The 19,212-nt window shown below is 41.9% G+C and overlaps 2 protein-coding genes across 3 annotated transcripts in view; one reads left to right on the top strand and one right to left on the bottom strand.

Annotated features, from left to right (window-relative positions):
• The first annotated feature begins 76 nt into the window (after positions 1-76).
• On the top strand, positions 77-2,771 carry LOC116388002 (glycolipid transfer protein-like). Its single transcript, XM_031855547.1, has 5 exons — positions 77-280; positions 711-769; positions 904-1,037; positions 1,133-1,283; positions 1,520-2,771. The coding sequence occupies exons 1-5, from the start codon at positions 178-180 to the stop codon at positions 1,700-1,702; spliced, it is 630 nt and encodes a 209-aa protein (XP_031711407.1). The 5' UTR covers positions 77-177; the 3' UTR covers positions 1,703-2,771.
• LOC116388001 (protein FAM222A-like) overlaps positions 1,983-19,212 on the bottom strand; it is a 21,431-nt gene continuing 4,201 nt past the window's right edge. The window contains exons 2-3 of one of the 2 annotated variants that reach the window (XM_031855545.1): positions 14,271-14,439; positions 1,983-6,604 (exon numbers count right to left, since the gene is read on the bottom strand). In XM_031855545.1, the coding sequence (XP_031711405.1) occupies positions 5,199-6,604; positions 14,271-14,400 (1,536 nt within the window). In that variant the 5' untranslated portion in view covers positions 14,401-14,439 and the 3' untranslated portion in view covers positions 1,983-5,198. The remainder of the gene's footprint in view (positions 6,605-14,270; positions 14,440-19,212) is intronic. The other variant, XM_031855546.1, reaches the window with a different exon arrangement.

Raw genomic sequence — 19,212 nt, 5'->3', positions numbered from 1 at the left:
TTCAACACGCCCATGTATAACGTCCCACCTGTTGGAGGAGGAGGACGGACGCGATAGGGAGCTGGTTCCGCGTGCTCCCAACCCATCTGACAAGAAGAAGAAGAGTTCCGGGTTCTTTTCAACCGAAAGCTGCTCGCGACTTTCCGCTTTCTCACGTCGCTCACACAGCGGTGAACCATGTCTCTCTTACTGGATAACCAATTCAAAGACCTGCCTCCTGACAAGGCGATAGACACAAAGTTGTTCCTGGAGTCTGTCGCTCATATTCCTTCATTTTTCGGTGAGTGTATATATATATATATATGAACTCGAAAAACCGAATTTTGTGTGTGTGTGTGTGTGTGTGTGTGTGTGTGTGTGTGTGTGTGTGTGAGAGAGAGAGAGAGAGACGGCTGTTGGTGTTACAGTTAATACTTTGCTGTCATGCTGTAATGCCGTGACTCTAGTCCGTTCTGAGGACGTGGTTATTTCACACATACCACAAGCGGAGCTGCGGGGTGACTGTGACGGCTGCGGCAGTTTAGCTTATAGAGAAACTGTTTGAGCAGAGCGCACATTGGCCCCATTGTGCACGAGACTATGCATTCTACGCATTTCCCTCCCTCTGTTTGTACGTAAAGGCTGATTTGCCCCCCCCCCCCCGAGCTAGGGACGTGTAATGAAATCATTCATATTTTATTGATTTGCTCTCAAATGTCTTTTTCTTCCAGACTGCTTGGGATCAAACGTATTTTCAGTCATCAAATCAGACATTAATGGCAACATACTGGTAAGATGCATATGTCTGTGTATTTATTTTTCATTGTGTGTTTACATACCATTGTTTGGGGATATTCAAATATCAGTTTGAGGTTAATGATGCAGCTACTACACCCAAACTTCAATCCAAATGTGCACTTTCAGAAAATTAAAGCAGTGTATGTGAAGGATCCTGCAAAGTACGTCACCCTGCAGGACATCGTGGAGGCCGAGCGAGAAGCCCATCCAGCAGAATGGCCCAAAGTCGGAGCAACATTAGCTCTGATGTGGCTGAAAAGGTGAGAGCACTCCCCTGATCTTACTCTTTACTGCTGTGTGTTGAGCTTTCAGCTACTGAACTGACTTTTCTTCTTTTTTTTTTTTTCTCCTGCAGGGGTCTCCATTTCATACAAATCCTGCTGCAGAGTTTGGCAGACGGAGAGAGAGATGAGAACAACCCCAACCTAATTCGGGTTAATGTCACCAAAGCGTATGAACAGGCGCTGAAGAAATACCACGGCTGGATTGTTCAAAAGATTTTCAATGTGAGGAAAATGTGTTCTTAATAATCTATAGCAATGTAATGGAAGGAGTGTACAAAATCTGACCATGTTAATGCGACGATGTCATTTTGTCTACAAGAAACCCCTTATTCTTTGCCATTGTATTATACTTTAGGTGTTAATAGTGTTCCCATACCCTGTATCTAACTATATCTTTATTGTTTTAAATGTACATGTTGTGAGCCTAATTTCCTTTCCTTTTTTTTTGGCTGTTGCAGGTAGCGTTACATGCAGCTCCCTACAAATCAAACTTCCTCAAGGCTCTGTCAAAAGGAGAGGAAGTGAAAGAGGAGGACTGTTTGGCGAATGTGCGTCAGTTCCTGGTTAATTACACCGTCACTGTGGATGCTATATACGACATGTACACAAATCTCAACGCAGAGCTGGACTACACCGTTTGATGTCCCGGGACATCTGTCCATCCTCTCAGGTGTCGGGTCGGACAAGTTCTGTTTTAAAAAGTGTTTTTAATAAGATTGTTTTTAATCTTTTCATTTCAGTGTGATATTTATTACTTTTATTATATCTTACCAAATATTACTACAAAAAAATGCCTTAAATTCAAACTATTATAACAGAAGATTATGATTTTATTCTTGTATTTCATTTCGAAAAGCTGCAGGATTGTTACAGCAACAGTGCAGCTCTCACTCTTACGCAAAATTATGGTATTGTGTGTGTGTGTGTGTGTGTGTGTGTGTGTGTGTGTGTTGCGGCTTTATTTATGACATTAACGGGCATCTTTATACTTGTTCCATGAAGTGAAGAATACAAGACTGTAAACATTGTTATTACAGGAAACCATTACTGTTCACATTCTGATGTTCTCTGCCTCCCGGGCCCTGGAGTCACCTCCACTGTTAACCCTGGAGCATCAAAAATCATTTCAATTGTGCATTAATCCACCTGTGCCTTTGTGTAACTGTACAAATAAACAATGTTTTCAATCAATACATTTGCAATTCTCTTTTCCCTACAAAGCGAAAGTTAGCAGAGCTGCACCTGTTTATCTTCTGAGGGCTCAACCTGTGTGAAGTCTGTGTTTAGTCTGAAGGCGTGGTCCAGCTGTGTATGCTTTGTGTGTATTGTTTGGTGGCCTCTTTTTTTTTTTTCTATTTCTCTCAACTGACCTAACTTCTAAGCGCATTATAATGTCAAACGATACGTTTCATGTCGGCAAACGGCACAGTTATTAATACATTATAGATTAGAGCTGTGTTTTCTGTATGAATACTTATAGATCACAAACTATGATCACATTTGTTCTTATCACAAGATCCAATAAGTGTTGCGACTCGATTGACTTACAGTTCATGAATTGTACTCTAGGTGGCGATGTTTACTTAATTTTGCCTTTTTTTATTCACATTTGTGTTCAAGCTACTGCATGAAATATTTTAAAATATGCTCATTGATTAAAAAAAAAATCATACATTTCACACAATGCAGATACAGTTCCAGTCTTTGCCAGATCTTAAATAACTGAACAGCAGTTCTTTTTTATGTTTTAATATTTCTGAGGCTGATTTCTTGAAAAGTTCTTACCACAGATTATTTTTGAACACTCATTTTCAAAACATCAGCAGTGAAGGGAGGAGAATCCTCCGCTCTTTATGTCACTGAATCCCCCAGATCAACTAACCGTTTCCTCTGCCTGCAGTCTTACTTATCTGCAGTGTGTCCCAGAGGCCGGAGTGGCTCTGGTTCCTCTCCCAGAGGAGCCACGAGCTAATCGTCTCTGAGCGAGCGCAAGAGGAGCATGTCTGTAATCCTGTAGGTCTATCAGCAGAGCGGCCTGGCCTGTCCTGACGGATAGATAGGATGGAAAAGCTCCCAGCGAGGCCAGGACAAAGTCAGCTGAAGATAGGAAATCATTTACAACAATGCCACTGACCTTCAACTCTGAGATATTTCTTATCTGCAATGAGGTCACCAATTGAACATTGCAGTTGTATTCCCAGCAGTGCATCTAAAGCCATTATTCACGGCATCTAGTTTATTTGTTTTGTAATGGAGCACTTAAAATGGGTGTACATTGTATTTCTATGGTGACCTAAACTACATTACTGCTATAGCATCCAATTTAGGAGGACAAATGAAGCAAAATAAGAGGTGCTGGCAGGCATGCCGCCATATAAGATTAGCAATTTAATATAGCTGGGGAACAGCAAGCCCATTTCTACATTATGTAGAGGGTAATGTTATTGTGGATTCATAGAAAGCATGTATTTTTCATACACAAATGTAATATAAGCGAAGGCGAGGGCCTGTACATTTTCATTTACACGTCTGTATTTTGAAGTATTCAATGGCTCCTGCCTCAGATGTTGGCCATCCATCTAGACTAACATAATTCGCTATGATCAAAATTAGCACTTATAGAGGAACCAATCCAATAGCTTTCAGCTAAGGATTGATTTACATCACATTATAAACATGTGAAAAGAGAAGATCTTTATAATATGAGATCTATGGCTGAAAAAGAGACTTGTCAGGTGCTTAAGCCTTAAATCCCTTTGCAATAACACCAGAGAAATGTCTCATCTTTCCACAACTGGAACATTCATGAATATAATAAAAGCGTCTTCTCAGCTGCACGTCTGGCAGATGACGCGTAATAATAACACAAACTATGTGCTGGGTTTAGAAAATTTCATTTACTTGACAATCCTTATTAAGAAGAGGCAAAAAAAGGGGTTGAGGGATTAGGGTCATACAATGCAAAATGTAGTTATTTCAACAACGTACTTCACGGAGAGCGCTCATGTTCATATATAATAATTGCACTTTATAATTATAGAGACAGTTTGCCATTTAACTCATTAGGCTGACATAAATAAATAGTATCACATAACCAGTGCAGACACACAGAAAACTACTCAGTCACACGTCTCACACCATCAGAGATAATATAGCCCTACAAAGAAGATACTGTGAATAATTAAGGTGGCCTGCTCTCAAACATGGCACTCATATATACCCAGGCATTATGTAACAGTGTCACAACCTTCCAGAGATTATTTCATTCAAGAGAAATGTCCAAGCGACCTCTTCAAATAAAAAAAGGTCAACAGAAATACAACCAAAGGGCAGATCTTGCTTGGCCTGAATTGCCACAGTGTTGATTTGGATATGCAACAGTCCTAATACATTGTGCTGAGCAAGACTACTTTCAATCAATCAAGATGTTAGATGACATAACTTCCTCTATGGCTGCTTAACAAAAACAAAAAAAAATCTATTCACATTTGTATACAAATGATGAAAATATTCCTCATAGGCGGCCAGGAAATGTGCATCATATTGCAGAAGCTGAGTTACCGCGTTAGACACTGAGAAGTGGACAAAATATAAAATGCAACGAAGCAGCAGACAACCAAAAGTTCAGTTAATAATTAAGGAATGTTCAAAAAAAAAAAAAAAGACGCCATTTTATGTAAAAAATATACAACATATTCACAAAAAACAACTGTTACCAACGACCCTTCTTCAAAGAAATGTTTCAGAAGGGTACCAATGATTATTTCAGTTGGGTAAGTTTACTTTTTTTAATTTAGGCTTCCAGAGGAATCACCTGCAAAATATACAGTTCATGTTCAAATGTAATGGGAAATTCTGATTAGGTGCTCAGCATCAGCGTTAAATGAGGAACAGCAGGCATATCGAATGGCCATTTAAGATATAAAAATAAAACAAGTCCATAAGATGAACCTGTATCTTAAGTCATGATTATCGGTCACCTTTTCAAGCTCAAAACACAAAGCCTTCTACAAAATAACGTACATGCACAAACTAAAAAAGCATGTCTCATTTTCATCGGTCTAAACTGACACACTTCTATTCTCTATAAAAGGTTTGTCACTTCTGCGTCCCACTGTGCGGCATGCACGCCGCACCTTATCTGTAGACGGGGAGCTGGATGTGGCTTTGCTGGTGGTGCTCCAGTAGCTGAGGCATCCCCATGGCTTCGTACCCGCGGCCCAGCATGCACTCTTTGATGCAGGGAGGGTGGATCTCACTGATGAGGCACTCCAGAGACTGCAGGCTGCTGCTAAGTGCTGCAGCGTGGCACATGCTGGAACTAGGCAGCCCACAACAGAGGTTTTGGTCTGTGCTGTAGGCCTGGGTATGAGGAGGAGGAGGAGGAAGAGGAGGGTGGAGCTGCTGCTGGTGTCTCTGTGGGGGGAAGTGTTGACGGCCGCTCCGATGGAGATGGGGATGGGAGAGTCCGAGGTCTCTAAGCCTGGCTGCACATGTACCCGTTTCCAGCACCTGAGAAGTATAACAGTCGCTGTTAGGGGTGCCTACCACACTGTCCCAGAGAGGAGTGTAGTACTGGGTGACGGAGAACTCCCCCTGCATGGCGGCACAGTTCAGAGAGGAGCCGCTGACTCGCTCCTGATGACGCCTATACGACAGCTGTGAGGAGCACGGCAAAGGGAGGCAGGTTTCAGGAGACTGGCCAACCCCGGCCTCTACGGCTCTGTGCCTCTGAGCGCTGTTACCCACACTGTACATCCTCACTGCTCCCTGCTGATAGGGTTGCTGCTGCTGCTGCTGCAGCTGAATTTGATGTTTATGCTGCCACATTGTGTAGTCTCCTTTCTCCAAGTACCCAGCTTTGGCAACGTCTGCGCTCTGTGTCGGTAGCACTGCCCCCGTAAAAGCGAGACTGCTCTGGGGCGGCACTCCGAGGGCAAAGTCTGAGTCTGAATGTGCCACTGCAGCCACAGCCTGCAGAGAGGGGCTGGCTCGAGCCTCTCCCCCCAGCTGCAGGGCCTGGCTGTGGGGAACTCTGCTCATCTGCCTCATCAGGCTTTGAACCTCTGCCAGCTCAGACTGGGGGGCCAGGCTCTGATCTCTGGAGGCTACCCCTGTGCTAGAACAAAGTGTCTCAACGGGAACATCGTGGGGCTTACATGAGCTTATATGATACGCCGTATGCCTGTGTCTGACTGCGTAGCCGTTGTTCAGAGGATTATTATACGGCACCGCGGAGGTCTGGGTGTTTGCATGTTTAGTCCTCCTGCCCTCCGAGTTTTTCACCACACCTTTGGCGACCACAGAGGCTTTGATGACGCCCAACAATCCCTGGTAGCCTCCTGAGTACGAGTGTGAATAGGGGCTACAGTGTTGGCCTGTGGTGTCTAACCCGTTGACTGTTTTGTTAAGCTGTTTATGTTGCGGCACCCGGACATCAGACGGAAAGATTTTGATGGACAGTGGGCTGTTGGCGGTCCTCTGGGCGAAAGCATCCAACTCTGCGGGAGAAGGGTACCGAGAAATCATGGAGGCTGGCTCGCCTGAGAAGAAAGCAGACAGAAACAATGCATTAGTCTAAAAGCAGCTCAGAGAAATCTTGTGTTCTCCGTTGCTTCTTCCTTTGAATCGAAAACCTGTTTTAGGGAATAATGGAAGACATCAACTTGCCGCATAAACTCGTTTTAAGGAAGGAAACACCTCCAGCACTGTTTGATGAGTGCTTATTGAAAGTTATTCAGACTTAGTTCAACCCAAAATTCGTTTACCCTGGGAAATCAAAAGACAGGAATTGGCAACAGAAGAGGGGGGAGGACCTAATTCTACTGAAATGGCTCCAATGAGTTTTATTTGATGACATTTATCTGTTTAACCACAGCAGGAGGAGCCAAGCGGAAGCTGATTGTAGTAACTGCAACAAAAAAAATCAAAGGGTGTTTTCGACTCATTTTTTTAGCTTTTCTTTGTAAGATTGGAAAACACATAATCGTAAGGATAGTTCATAATTTCTAAGGTTATTATCTTGCCAAAATGCTAAAATCCTTCCACACAGCGGTTTTGGTTGTTTTCAGTAACTTTGTAAATATGTGAGCATTGCTAGTTCACTTCCTGCCTGTGAAACTTTGTTCCACTTTATGCTTTTATGAACCTGAACCGATTTTACTGTAAAAGCTCGGAGCCTAAACTGTGAAGGAAAAGTTGATGCAGATGGAGAAAGAGCAATCACCAAGAGCACAGCTGATTGAATTGTGCGAGGGAAAGCTGACGGGACAAACTGAGATTGGATTTAAACACTATTATTCTGGCAATTTCATGGCTGCTTAACTCCTAGCGACAAAGGAAAGGTGGAAAAGGCGCCCCCATTTAAAAACAATAAATCACCTGGTAGAAATTACCGCCACCTTTCAGAGTGACACTTTTATGGAATTACTGACATAAAAAGAAAAGGCGCTGAAATTAACCTAGATCGATGGAAATCAAAGCAGGCAAAAGAACAAGGCTGTAATCTGCAATAAAAGGGCGAAAAATAAAAACAAAACACTTCATTTCATTTTCAATAACAAAACCAATTCCAGCCATGCAGGGGCGAGCTCACTTGTTGTTCCCATTTGAAATTGATTTGGGAGTTCATTTCATTTCAGGCCTACAGTGAGCCTCCCGACTGTGAAAATGATTCAATCTACAAGATCCATCTCATGAAAGAAAGAAATTGGGTGTTTAAAATGGAGGAAAGAGGTAAGGTGGAGTGTTCAATCCATCCAGCAATCTCCCAGCGGAGCCAAAGGAACGGCAACCATGGTGCCCATGGAGCATGAATGAATTCTACAGAGAAATACAACAAAGCAAAACACTGCTTATTATGTATCACAGTGTAGTGCTGCTGTAGAAAGCCATAACATCTGGCATGTTGGAGAGGTGTTCAAACTGTGAGAGAAAGCGGTAACGGGGGGGGGGGGAAAAACAGCTGCAATAACGATTTCAGGTCTTTGACTAAAAGCTGAATATTCATTTCAATAAATGATATGCAAAAGAGCTTCATATCCACCTGAAAGGAACTTAGATGATGAGAACAGATGACACATTTAAAAATATCCTGAATCCGAAACCAGCATTGACACCCGCTGCAACACATCTTGTCTATTTTCTGCCCGGGATGACATCGCTCAATCACCAAAGATAGATAATTTAGCAAAACAAGCGTTTTCTTGTTCAGTAAAATGTCGGCGTCAAACCTCCACACGCTACGATTGGCTTGCAGTTGCATAAACACTTCAAACACTTTGAATGCTAACGCGTCTTCACAGGGTGTCTGATATTGTTAGCCAGAGATTACAGCCCTGTCAGAGCCTAGGAGACACAACACAGCTGCACTTCCAACTGCGGCTGCCTTCACGTGGCACCATGGAAACCTAATTAGCAAATAGGCCTTTGCCACTCTGCATTCACGTATCCATCATCTGAGGACTACTACTGTGACATTATGCATAAAAAAACGGGGATCATTTCAGCTGATCCTGATTGTAGCAAGCATCGTGACGTTAAAATGGAGATCAGGAACACCATGACCGGCAGCATGCTCTAAATTACATCCACAGGTAATTGTTTCAATCTTGAGGACTTTAAAAGCAATCAGTGGCGCTAAATGGCTTTCAACTGAGCACAGCATGTTTACCAGCCGGTAGTTGCTTTCCCAAAGCACGTGTTAGCAGAGATAAAATTACATCTTGGAGTCATTCTTCACAATATTCGCTCTCCCTTTACTGGGGCTTCCTGCAAAACACACCCAAGTCAAACACGTGTGGTTTGTTAATTACAGGTGTCCGAGAAGGTTATTTGCAGCCTCAAAGACAGTGAATTTGAACATGTGCAACAGTCGCTCCCAGCTCCTTTTGGCTTTTATCCTGAAAACAAGCAAACAAACAAGTAAAAATGTACAAATGAAGCCAGAACCCCAGGCTACTTACTTATTATTAGTCTGAAATAATTACATTCAGACAGCTATTTGGCTCTTTTTGGAACTGCGGCACAAAAACATGAGCTGGTAAATTAGTAAATATTTTCACCTCACAGATGAAAATGTTAGTTACAATCCCAACATGGGCTGTTTCCTTTAATCACGTTGCCTTTAGGAGGTGAGACTATTTATGCTGGTGTTAAAGTAGGTTTGCATGAGTGCATTTTTAGCACACAATCATAAGCACACAAGTCAGAAGGCAAACTGAAAAAGACTCGAAACCGGTCCTCTTTCTCGCGCTAACAAAAACAGCCGTCTGTCCTTTAGAATAATTGGTCAGCTATACATTTCTTTGTGAAATGGTTTCCTGTCGTTCTTTACTAAGAGGCACTTTAGTCGCAACTAAATCTAGTGGTGTAAAATAAAGAGTGGAAAAGAAAACAAATATGAGGCTGTTCACATGACAACGGGGGAAATGGCAGCTATGTGTTGTCAGGTGAGACACGGCGGGGAGATAATTAGCAGTCTGACCTTAAGCACTTAATCACCCTGAACCTGCAGACTGCACGCTGTTTCACTCCTCAGCCCTGACAGAGAGCACAGGCGGCAGAGGCAGACGAAAACAGCACAGAAAATAACAACAGCCACTTTTCGCCGTACAGCCTTGCCTGAGAGCATCATGCAGTGCTTACAAATTCAAATTCTTTGACCTTTAACATTTTTCCCCCACTTGCGCTTTGATTGAAGTAGGTTATGTAGGATTGAAAAGGCTCGTATGTATTTTTCTTTTTCCTCAACAATCTGCATAATGACACTGATGTGTGATGCATCTACAACGCCTAGATGGATAGATTTAATGGTCCCACCAGTCAGGCTTAAATGTTTTCTCGGTCGGAAGGGGCTCCACACAATTACATTAAACATGCTGCTCAACTGTTGTGGCAGCACGCTGAGTGAAACTGGCACACTTTCACAGGAAACACCTAATCCTGATTTCCTCTTTCCATGCAGGGGACGTGCACAGTTGGGGGTGGGAGGCCAATTATAAACTCTCAATCACCAGGCCTAATTTATTATGTGTGTGTGTGTGTGTGTGTTTGTGTGCATTTGTGACTTAAAGAAAAGATTATAAAAATATTAGCATGGGAATATTCTGGAGGGATAAAACATTGGGTACTTACCAAATGGTCTTTCATAACCCTGATTCCACCCCCATACAATCCCACTCGACGCTTTCTGCCACTTTAAACTGACTAATCTTTTTCCCGTGGTCACACTTGAAGCCATTTCCCCCCCAGATTAGAGAGGAGACCTCATTGTTTCGGAGCAGTTTCAGTTAATCACTAATTTATGGGCAAAACAAGCCCCAGGCTAACATAAGAAAGCCATTCGTATGACCGCTATACATATGATTCCCACGCGAGATAAAACAAGAAGAAAATGTATAAATTATTCCTCGTTAATATCTATACATGTCGGCTGAACTGCCAGGCAAACATCCCACAGGTCTTTGATGTTATGCTGAAGACTTATCGCGAAACACTTTAGTGAGATAACATGTTTACGAGTGTCTAATCCTCAGCAGGAGCATGGCACTGAGAACTGGCAGTTAATTACAGAACAGTGCTTCTCAGCAGGCATGAATACTTGTTTACCACACCAATAATCCTGATATTTAAAATACTCTGGCCTACCTTTAATAACCAGGGCCTGAGCACAGCACATTCCCAAACGCACTAAAAACCTATGTCGCTATTACCATGGCAACCTCCTCTATGCACCCAGTCATTAGGACCATGTAATTAATTGACCCTGACTTCATTCATCTCTTTGAGACGAGCTACAGCTGATTAGACAGAGCAATGACATCAAAACTAGCAGCTGCTATGTTCTCCCATTCAATGCAGGCCACGGACTAGAAAATGTTGCTAATAATTTGCATAATTTATATAATGATATGCTAATTATATTAGAGATTGTTCTTGTTATTGTGATGGATTGTTTTTGTCAATTTCCATCCTCCAATCACATTACAAACGTCCACTCAATAAAGTCTAAAGCTGAAGAAATCGACATTTTGGCCGTAGATCATTTTAAGTTATTCATAGCCGAAGCATTTCTATGACTTGAATGTTCAATGTACTGAAACAGTAGAGGGTACAAGACTGTGTATTTAGAAATGCAAGGTGAGATGTGAAGCACTCCCAGAAGAGAATTCCAATGACAAACATCCAATCGCAGAGCTAAAATTCTGTTGCGTGTACCACAATGGCAAACTGCAAATAAAACCTGCTAATAATAATAATTCAGCAGCTATAGCACACATTACAGTCATGTGACTCAATGCTGACATCAAAAATATTGATTATACGGGTTCAATAAGTGTTATAACTACAAAGATGCAGTATCAGCAGCTTTTTTTTTTTTTATGTCAACGGACTAATAAAGATGCATTAACATTTATCTCCCATGGGGTTAAAAGAAGGTTGCCTGTTAAGGCCTCCATGTGGTTTACTCAACCTATAGCAGCCCAGAAGACCATTCAATTGAAAAAGTAGACACAGGACATGCTGACAACATACACTCTTACAAATCTCACTCACACTAACCTCTCTATTCACAAACGTCTTCCGTAAACACACACACACACACAGAAAACACTCATTCACCCCATTTTCACAAGCCTCCCTCTTTCCACGTCAGTGATACATGAAGGGTGCTCACGGCACAGAGTAACCTCGGGGTCGAACACTTAGTTACAGTATGTGTCCTCGAAGAGGCTCTGGTGAATTCTCCTTTGCACCAGTGTCACTCCTCATTTGTCTCTGTGCCGCTTGGCCCAGCTTGGGCAAACTTTACCCTCTCAGAGCCGACCCAAGCGCAGGCCGGCAGCGTGGGAAAAAGCATTACCAGCCCCTGCTTTCAAGCTGAGATAGCGGAGAAGAGAGCAGCTCTCATTGACTTTCATCGCATAATTCCTAAAGCTCGTTTCTCAGAAATCTTTCACATGGGTCGGTGGGGCTGAGAGCTTTCATGTCCTGTGCCTTCCATTTATTGATAGCTAAAAATGGAAACGGCTTTCAAAGAGCGCAGCAGTGACTAAAGACCGTCCCTACTTAACTTGATCCAACTGCGACTCATTTAATGAAGAAGCCGGGTCCACACAGGCTGAGCTCCCATCAGCAGTCTTTTCCCTGTGGTTGTGCTACACACAGTCGCAGTACATAAAACTCAAAAGGGAGGTGGAAAGGCCCTGCAGGTAAACAGGATGAGAAACGCACCCCTGGTTCTGCCTGAGGCTAACTAGGCCCTTCTGTTCCAGCGTTTAGCAGACAAGTGCTCCATTGATTCAATTAATATTTAATAGCAAAAAAAGACAAGGAAGCATTTCACCTGAGGAGAAAGATGGGAGATAAAGAGATAGAGATTTTCACCATTTCAAATATGAGAACAGTTAGATGCATATTGTTTGGACAGTATATATAAGTAAGTAAGTAATAATGCAAAACACTATCCATGCTTTTTTCAAAATGAACTACATTGGGCCTCATCTCAGGATTGTGTGGGTATTGATGCATACATCTCCCAGACTCTGCTGTCAGTCTTGTGCCACCAGTTTGATAAAGAAAACGTTCATGGTTCTTTCAAAAAAAAGGTACAGTCAGCGATTCTAATTCAATACACTTTTGTCGAATTCAGCAAATATCTGTCGTCAGTTCTGTGTGTGCGCATAAGAAAAATCCATTGTTCGTACACAGCCCCGGCTCTGGACATGTGAAGTAAACAAAGTGGTTAGGACAGAGCCACACACAACTATTCCAGCCAGGGCAGGGGAAAGGCCGTGGATGTTTAAAGAGAAAGGCAGTGGGAGCGAGAGGGGGGGGCTTTTGTTTGGATGTTGAGTTCAAATATCGACAATCTTTCTCCTTGATCGCTAACTCCACCTTTAAGTATATGGACTCTGGTGACCTAAATAAAAACCCAAAGCATGGTTCCACCGGAGAATAGGTCTAATTATCCAGAATAATGTGTACGCGCAAGTGTCACTGAAATATGATCATTACAGGGTCATCTGAAAATAATGGGCCTTCTATACTTTGCTTCCCAATTATACATTATACAGAAGATTAGATCTCTGAACAACAATATCCTGGATGACAATACACAGGCTCATGCAAATAAACAAAACATTTACTGGCAACATAATCAGTCATAAAAGATAACCCTGACCACTGCCCTGCTCTGCAGACAAAGGGACGTGTACATATGGGCTTAGCTAACATTGATAGTCACATTATACTGATTCTGTCCGAGAAATGTTACTGGTCAATATTTGCATGCTCTTGCTTTCCAGTTTCTAGTATGAGACCACAGTCGACACGCTGCGACACTTACACCAAAAAGAGCATCTTTAAATTATTATTATTAATTCAAGATGTTTCATTTCAAATACATTCACGAGGCTGTGTTACACACCCAGAAGAACCATTAAACTGTAGCTCTCGAACAGAGAAGCATCGAAGTAGGTATCAGCAAAATTTTAAAGCAATTGAAAAAAGAGGAAACCACAGCAGAATAACATTTGTGGTACTCTGATCTCATTATGTGAATCTAGACCGTCCAGGAAAAGGACCATTTGGACCAAATCATATGGATGTAAAGTAACCTACATAAAGAAGGCAGTATCAGAGAACTAACTACATCTGCAAACAAGTCACATTCAATCAATTAATTGAATGAAATCTAATCACAAATGTCAGTCCAAGTTAGGCTGAGACACCCATTCAACCTTTCAGTGACTGCAGTATAATCAGTCACAATGAAGGTCAAATGACACAGACACCGAGCACTTTCTGCACAAAATGTGAACATCATTAGTTACCCTATATGTGAGTTGAATAACTCTGTGATTTTAGAGTCCACTTTGACCTGCATGCACAAGCACTGCAAGAGCACACTGATTAGCCCAATTAACAGGCATCATCATCATCAGGAGGTTGCCCATTATTTTAAATTCGAGAAGCTTCAGGGCAGCTGAAATCTTAGCACACCGCTAAAACCATGCATGAGCTTCAGGTTCACCAGGAAGCCACAATGTCAAGCTGAAAATTATTGATTAAAAAGTCAGGAACATGACCGAGATCATACTAGTTACCAGTATGTTTTATGTTAGTAAGCATAGATGAATTGTGTATCTGTGTAGTACTTGCTCTCCTCTCTGGCAAAATGTCTTCACGCGTGTGGCACAAACTCACCTTTGTGGGTGCACAGCTGCAGTGGTGGTACTGACAGCAGTAACGGCGGTGGTGGTACATCAAGGCTTTTGGGTATGCAGGCCAGATTCTGCAACGAGAGATTCTGCCGTCTCTGGATACAGGCCAGCATGATAGTTATCTAGAGCTGCACACAGCCTGGGTAAACCTGCTAGAATGAAGGAAAATAGGTTTTAACTCGACAGCCAATACACTTAACACCAAACATAATGGTGATTAAACAGGATTAAAAGTCTACAGCCATGCTAGGTCAGCGGTGCTTTGAGCTAAATGCTGGCACAGTGGCAATGCTAACATTCTGATCTTTAGCATGCACACGTTAACCATGTTCACCATTAGCTAATTAGCACATTAGAACACAGTACTGCAAAGGCTGATGGGAATGTTGTTATTATTGTGGGTGTTAGGTCATAAACGACACATTCAACGTTTGGTAGAAATGTCAGTACCAGAATTTCATGGCAAGCCATCGAAAAAACTGAAATGTCAACTTTGTGGTGGCACTAGAGGTAAAGTCAGGAGAACAACAAGAGATATGACTTAGTCGTCCTCTGGGGACCATGAATTTCAAATTTCATGGCAATCAATCCAATAGTTGAGATATTTCAGCAAGGATCAAACAGGTGGACCGACCGACAGATTAACCTCCATAGAGCGACGCAGCTTTGCTCAAAAAATGTTAACGTTAGATTAATTGGTCCCACACCAGTTTTTTTTGTTGTGTCTTTTGATTTTAAAAGTTTTTGTGATTGCATTGTTAGGCCCCATAGTGTCCAGGATCAATGAAAAGAAGGTATATGCCAACTGTATTATGTGTAGTACATCCATACAACACATTGCATCAAACATTAGTTTGATGTCGGAAGAAAACTGCAAGCTTGCTGCTGGAGAACACTTAAATCTCATAGGAGGCGCTCCTCTTATAATATTAAAAAATATAATAATGATAATAATAATATGTTTTCCATGTTACCTCAGTAGCTTTCATATTTGAAACTCTGCAAACACTTGGGCACTTTTACCAAATAAAAATGAAGGAGCCCGTCTTTGAACTGCTGACATTCAAAAACGTCATGTCACTTAATGACGACTCCATCTCCTCCTTCTTCTTCTTTGTTATGATGGCTCTTTCCTGTTATCAACCTTGTTCTGTCGTCTGCAATCACACAGATCATTTACAGGGTCTACTGTTGCCTCGGGCTGTGTTTCAATTTATAACGAGCCCTGAGACCTGGGTTTATTCTTCTATAAATTTATGGTCGTATTGATCAGCAGAGAAAGCCAAAAGCAGCTCACTCCCTATGATAGGCTGTGCTGTTTACAGAGTTAAGTATTGTCAGAGGAAATGAGTGGCTGTGCCCGAAAGAGAAGGCGCCTCACCACAGATGTGCTGATTGAAGCAATCATTCTGGAGATAAAGCCAGGCATTATGGGAATATTTCAGTGGTGATCGCATTTGACATTCTCTTTGATTATCTGACAGAGTCATCAAGTCTGAATGCTAGCACTGCAAAGCTAAAACCCCCGGGGCGAACATAAAATACTTCTTACTGTATATGAATCAGGTACCTGTCAGATAGACAACTGCAGTCCATGCAACACAAAATCACAGACTTATAGGTTCTTAATAGTTAAAAAGTCCAAAAATACAGATGGAAAGAAACAGTATTTTCATTACAATGCAGGAGTACCCAACAAGGCTAATATAAGCCAGCAGCATAATACTATCACATCACCTCTTTTTTCTTGTTCGCTCTTAAGGTTGTTTTGGATTTTTGCTTTCATTTCTCCCTCAGGGTCCAGAGGGCAGCTAAAGTGAGTCAACCACAGAACACAGTGTTCAGTGGCAAGCTGCAGAAACATGATTACCTTCACCTCAAAAGGAAGAAGAGACAGAGTGGCTTTCATTTTACTCAGGTGCCAACAACAAAAAAAAGATTCCCTCACTCTTCCCCTTCTGGCTACCCGCTCCCCTCCTCCGCTCAACATCTGTCCCTTAGTGACAAGCCCACTTCAAACTGCTCAGTGCAACCTGTCTCATCTGAGCACACACACATCTGAAGAGCTAAAAGCCTCAGCATGGTCAGATTCCATTTAGAAAATAATGGCAATTTCACAACAATTCTTCCATTACCACACATTTGTCAAGAATGCAGGAGGAACACAAGGGAGAAAAGGCTTCTCCTGGGAAATCCCTTCACTAGCAGAAAATGAGACGTGAACTGGAATACCTTCCATTACTCCCATAATTTGCCGCTGGAATAAAATACTTCAAGGAGGGCATTATAATTCAAAGAGAAGCCAGCAGTGACTTAAAGAAAAAAACTTTCACTGAAAGCAGAAAAAGGAGCTAGAAATGATGCATAAAGTGCAAGTAATGATGGTTCCTTTCATCCTGATATCTAAATTTTAAATTTAAGGGAATTTTGAGAAAACTTAAGCTTAAAATTGCCTTCCAACTCTTTGACTAGAATTACCCAGAAAAGTTGAAGAGAGATGTGACATCAAAGTTATCCCAGAATGCATGATACTATCTGAACTAAGTTAACAAGCAATATCATTTCTCCTGCCCATCATATGATGTTCTGCTCAACAGAAAAGTTCCATATATTGCTCTTTCTTACAATATCATATCAGAATATCTCACAATAGGGAGGCTGCAATAATACAGTAATTATAGGGACACGGCAAATGCAAAGTCAGCAATCTTAAAAACAGCAGTATGCAGCATAGAACTCAACAAATGAGGTCAAGTATCTTTGTCCTTAACATAATGGTCAGTGGTACTCCCTTCCTTTTTCTTTAATTAGCTCTCCAATCAGTGTCTAACCTGCCTTTGTGCAAGACATTATGGTAGAGGTAATATACCAGTTGTCTCACTTCTCACATTTCCTCCAAAGCCTTTTTGGGACTTTCCAAGTCTTACAGGCTCACATACTTAAGGACAAGAAAAAAAAACACAAAGTTTTATCTGAGGGGCGTCTAATCATCTCCACTCTGAGGCGACATCCATGCAGTTGATAAGCAGCATGATGTGCTCCACTGAGGGCCTGCCAGGGAGATAAAGACCGTGTGCTTTGCAGTCCACCTAACTGTCCCCCATGTCTTGGCAGATAAAAGTATTTTTCAAACCTCTTCCCTAGTCATTGTCAGCATGTTCAATGCCCCCCCCCCCCCCCCTCCCCCGAATAGCAGGTGCCTTAAATGTTAACTGAATTTGAATGACATCTGTTCAACAAAAACAGGATCCTTCAGCTAATCATTATATATTATACTGACCACTTTATATTAGTTATAGTTAAGATAGTATTGGCATCAACTAGCACTGTTATATTTATGCTGTAATGGGAAGAAGTTAGACTCCAGACGATCTAGGCTATGTGGATCATATTTCTTGAGATAATAAAGCTGGCTCTGCATGATTGCCCAGAAAATACACTACTATGTTTAAAGAAAAAGGAATCTAAAATGTGTCGTGCCTTGCTTTTTACCTGTTCGGCTGTACAAAGCAGCAGCACAAGAATATCCATCAAAGCAGGAAAAATCCCTAAATTATACAGACTCAGACAAAAGCATCTGCCTAACCTTCTGGAATCTTTATGAGTTTGCGCAGCATCAAGGGTCAGGGCAAAAGATAGAAGCAAACTACAAAGAGAGCCTTCCTCTAAACAAACATGAAATGCACAGAAAAAAAAGATACACACTGGCTCTGCACACACCCTCGCCCTGCAACATTCACACACACCCCTCCCTACTACCATCTCAGCTCCTGTTCTCAGAATCCTCAGTTAATAATTAGATGATAATGAAAAAGGTCTATGACAAGCACCCTTTTCACTCTCTGGGTGGATTAGCATGTGAGTGCTATGCTAATGTTTTCCCTTCCTTCCACTCAGAAACTGCAGAAGCGCAAAAGGGAAAGAGCACAAAGGATGGAAAAAAGAAACCCAATTTAGGAGAAAATAAATGATTAAGAAAGAGCAATTGGTCATTACAGAGAAGAAAAAGCAGTGCTTCTCTTTGAATGAACATGACACGGACCATGACTAACAATCCACTTAGTGTATAATTAATTGTATATTACGTATGGCTTTTATATTGTCTTTAAGGTAGGCTCTGCAGGAACCTGTCTAGGTAATGGTGACAGACAAGTAGTTTGACATACAGACAGAATTAGACAGCAGTGCTGCAGCAGCTGCTGGATTCATCTCTATACACTCCTACACACACACACACACATACTGATCCCCCCCCCCCCCCAAGCCCCTCATACATTTTTAATAGAATCTATTACTTCTGGATTAGCCGATAAGAGCTGGCCTGGTTAAATTCTATAATAGTTTGCATAATTGGTATCAGAGCAGCGCATAAGAGAGACCCAGATTTCTCTCTTCCCCTTCTGTGGAGAAACAGAAAAGAAAGGACACAAAGGTCCACATACAGGATAACCAAACAAACCGGAGCCACTCTGCTCCACGCTGCAAGAACACTCGAGGCCTGCGGCTGATAACAATGAGCCTCATTTCCATTGAGATTAGCTAAAAGGTATTACAACAGTGTTAAAAAGCCTTTCCTACACAATTCATGCGCAGGCACAAAATTTATGTAAATACAATCGCTGGGCAATATTCAAACAGATGTCCAGAGCTTTCAGTTGGGTGTAAATCATTCTGCCTCAATGGCAGGGTGTCTGGGGGGGACATTACAGTTTCTCCCATGCTACATTTTATGTAGCCATCACAAGACAGGTGTATTGCAATAAAGCTGAGGACATTTAAGTCTGTAAATGCTAAACAAACAGGCAAATAAAGACTAACTTCCACTCACAAGTTTTAACAGTCTCTAAACTATCTCACACATATTTACTCACTACCGTAACACACACACACACACACACACACACACACACACACACACACACACA

This window comes from Anarrhichthys ocellatus, unplaced genomic scaffold (genome assembly GCF_004355925.1).
Source record: "Anarrhichthys ocellatus isolate YVR2014 unplaced genomic scaffold, GSC_Weel_1.0 scaffold16, whole genome shotgun sequence".
NCBI lineage: Eukaryota > Metazoa > Chordata > Actinopteri > Perciformes > Anarhichadidae > Anarrhichthys > Anarrhichthys ocellatus.
The sequence above is the reverse complement of the archived record's forward strand: the minus strand, read 5'-3'. Positions and strand labels throughout refer to the sequence as shown.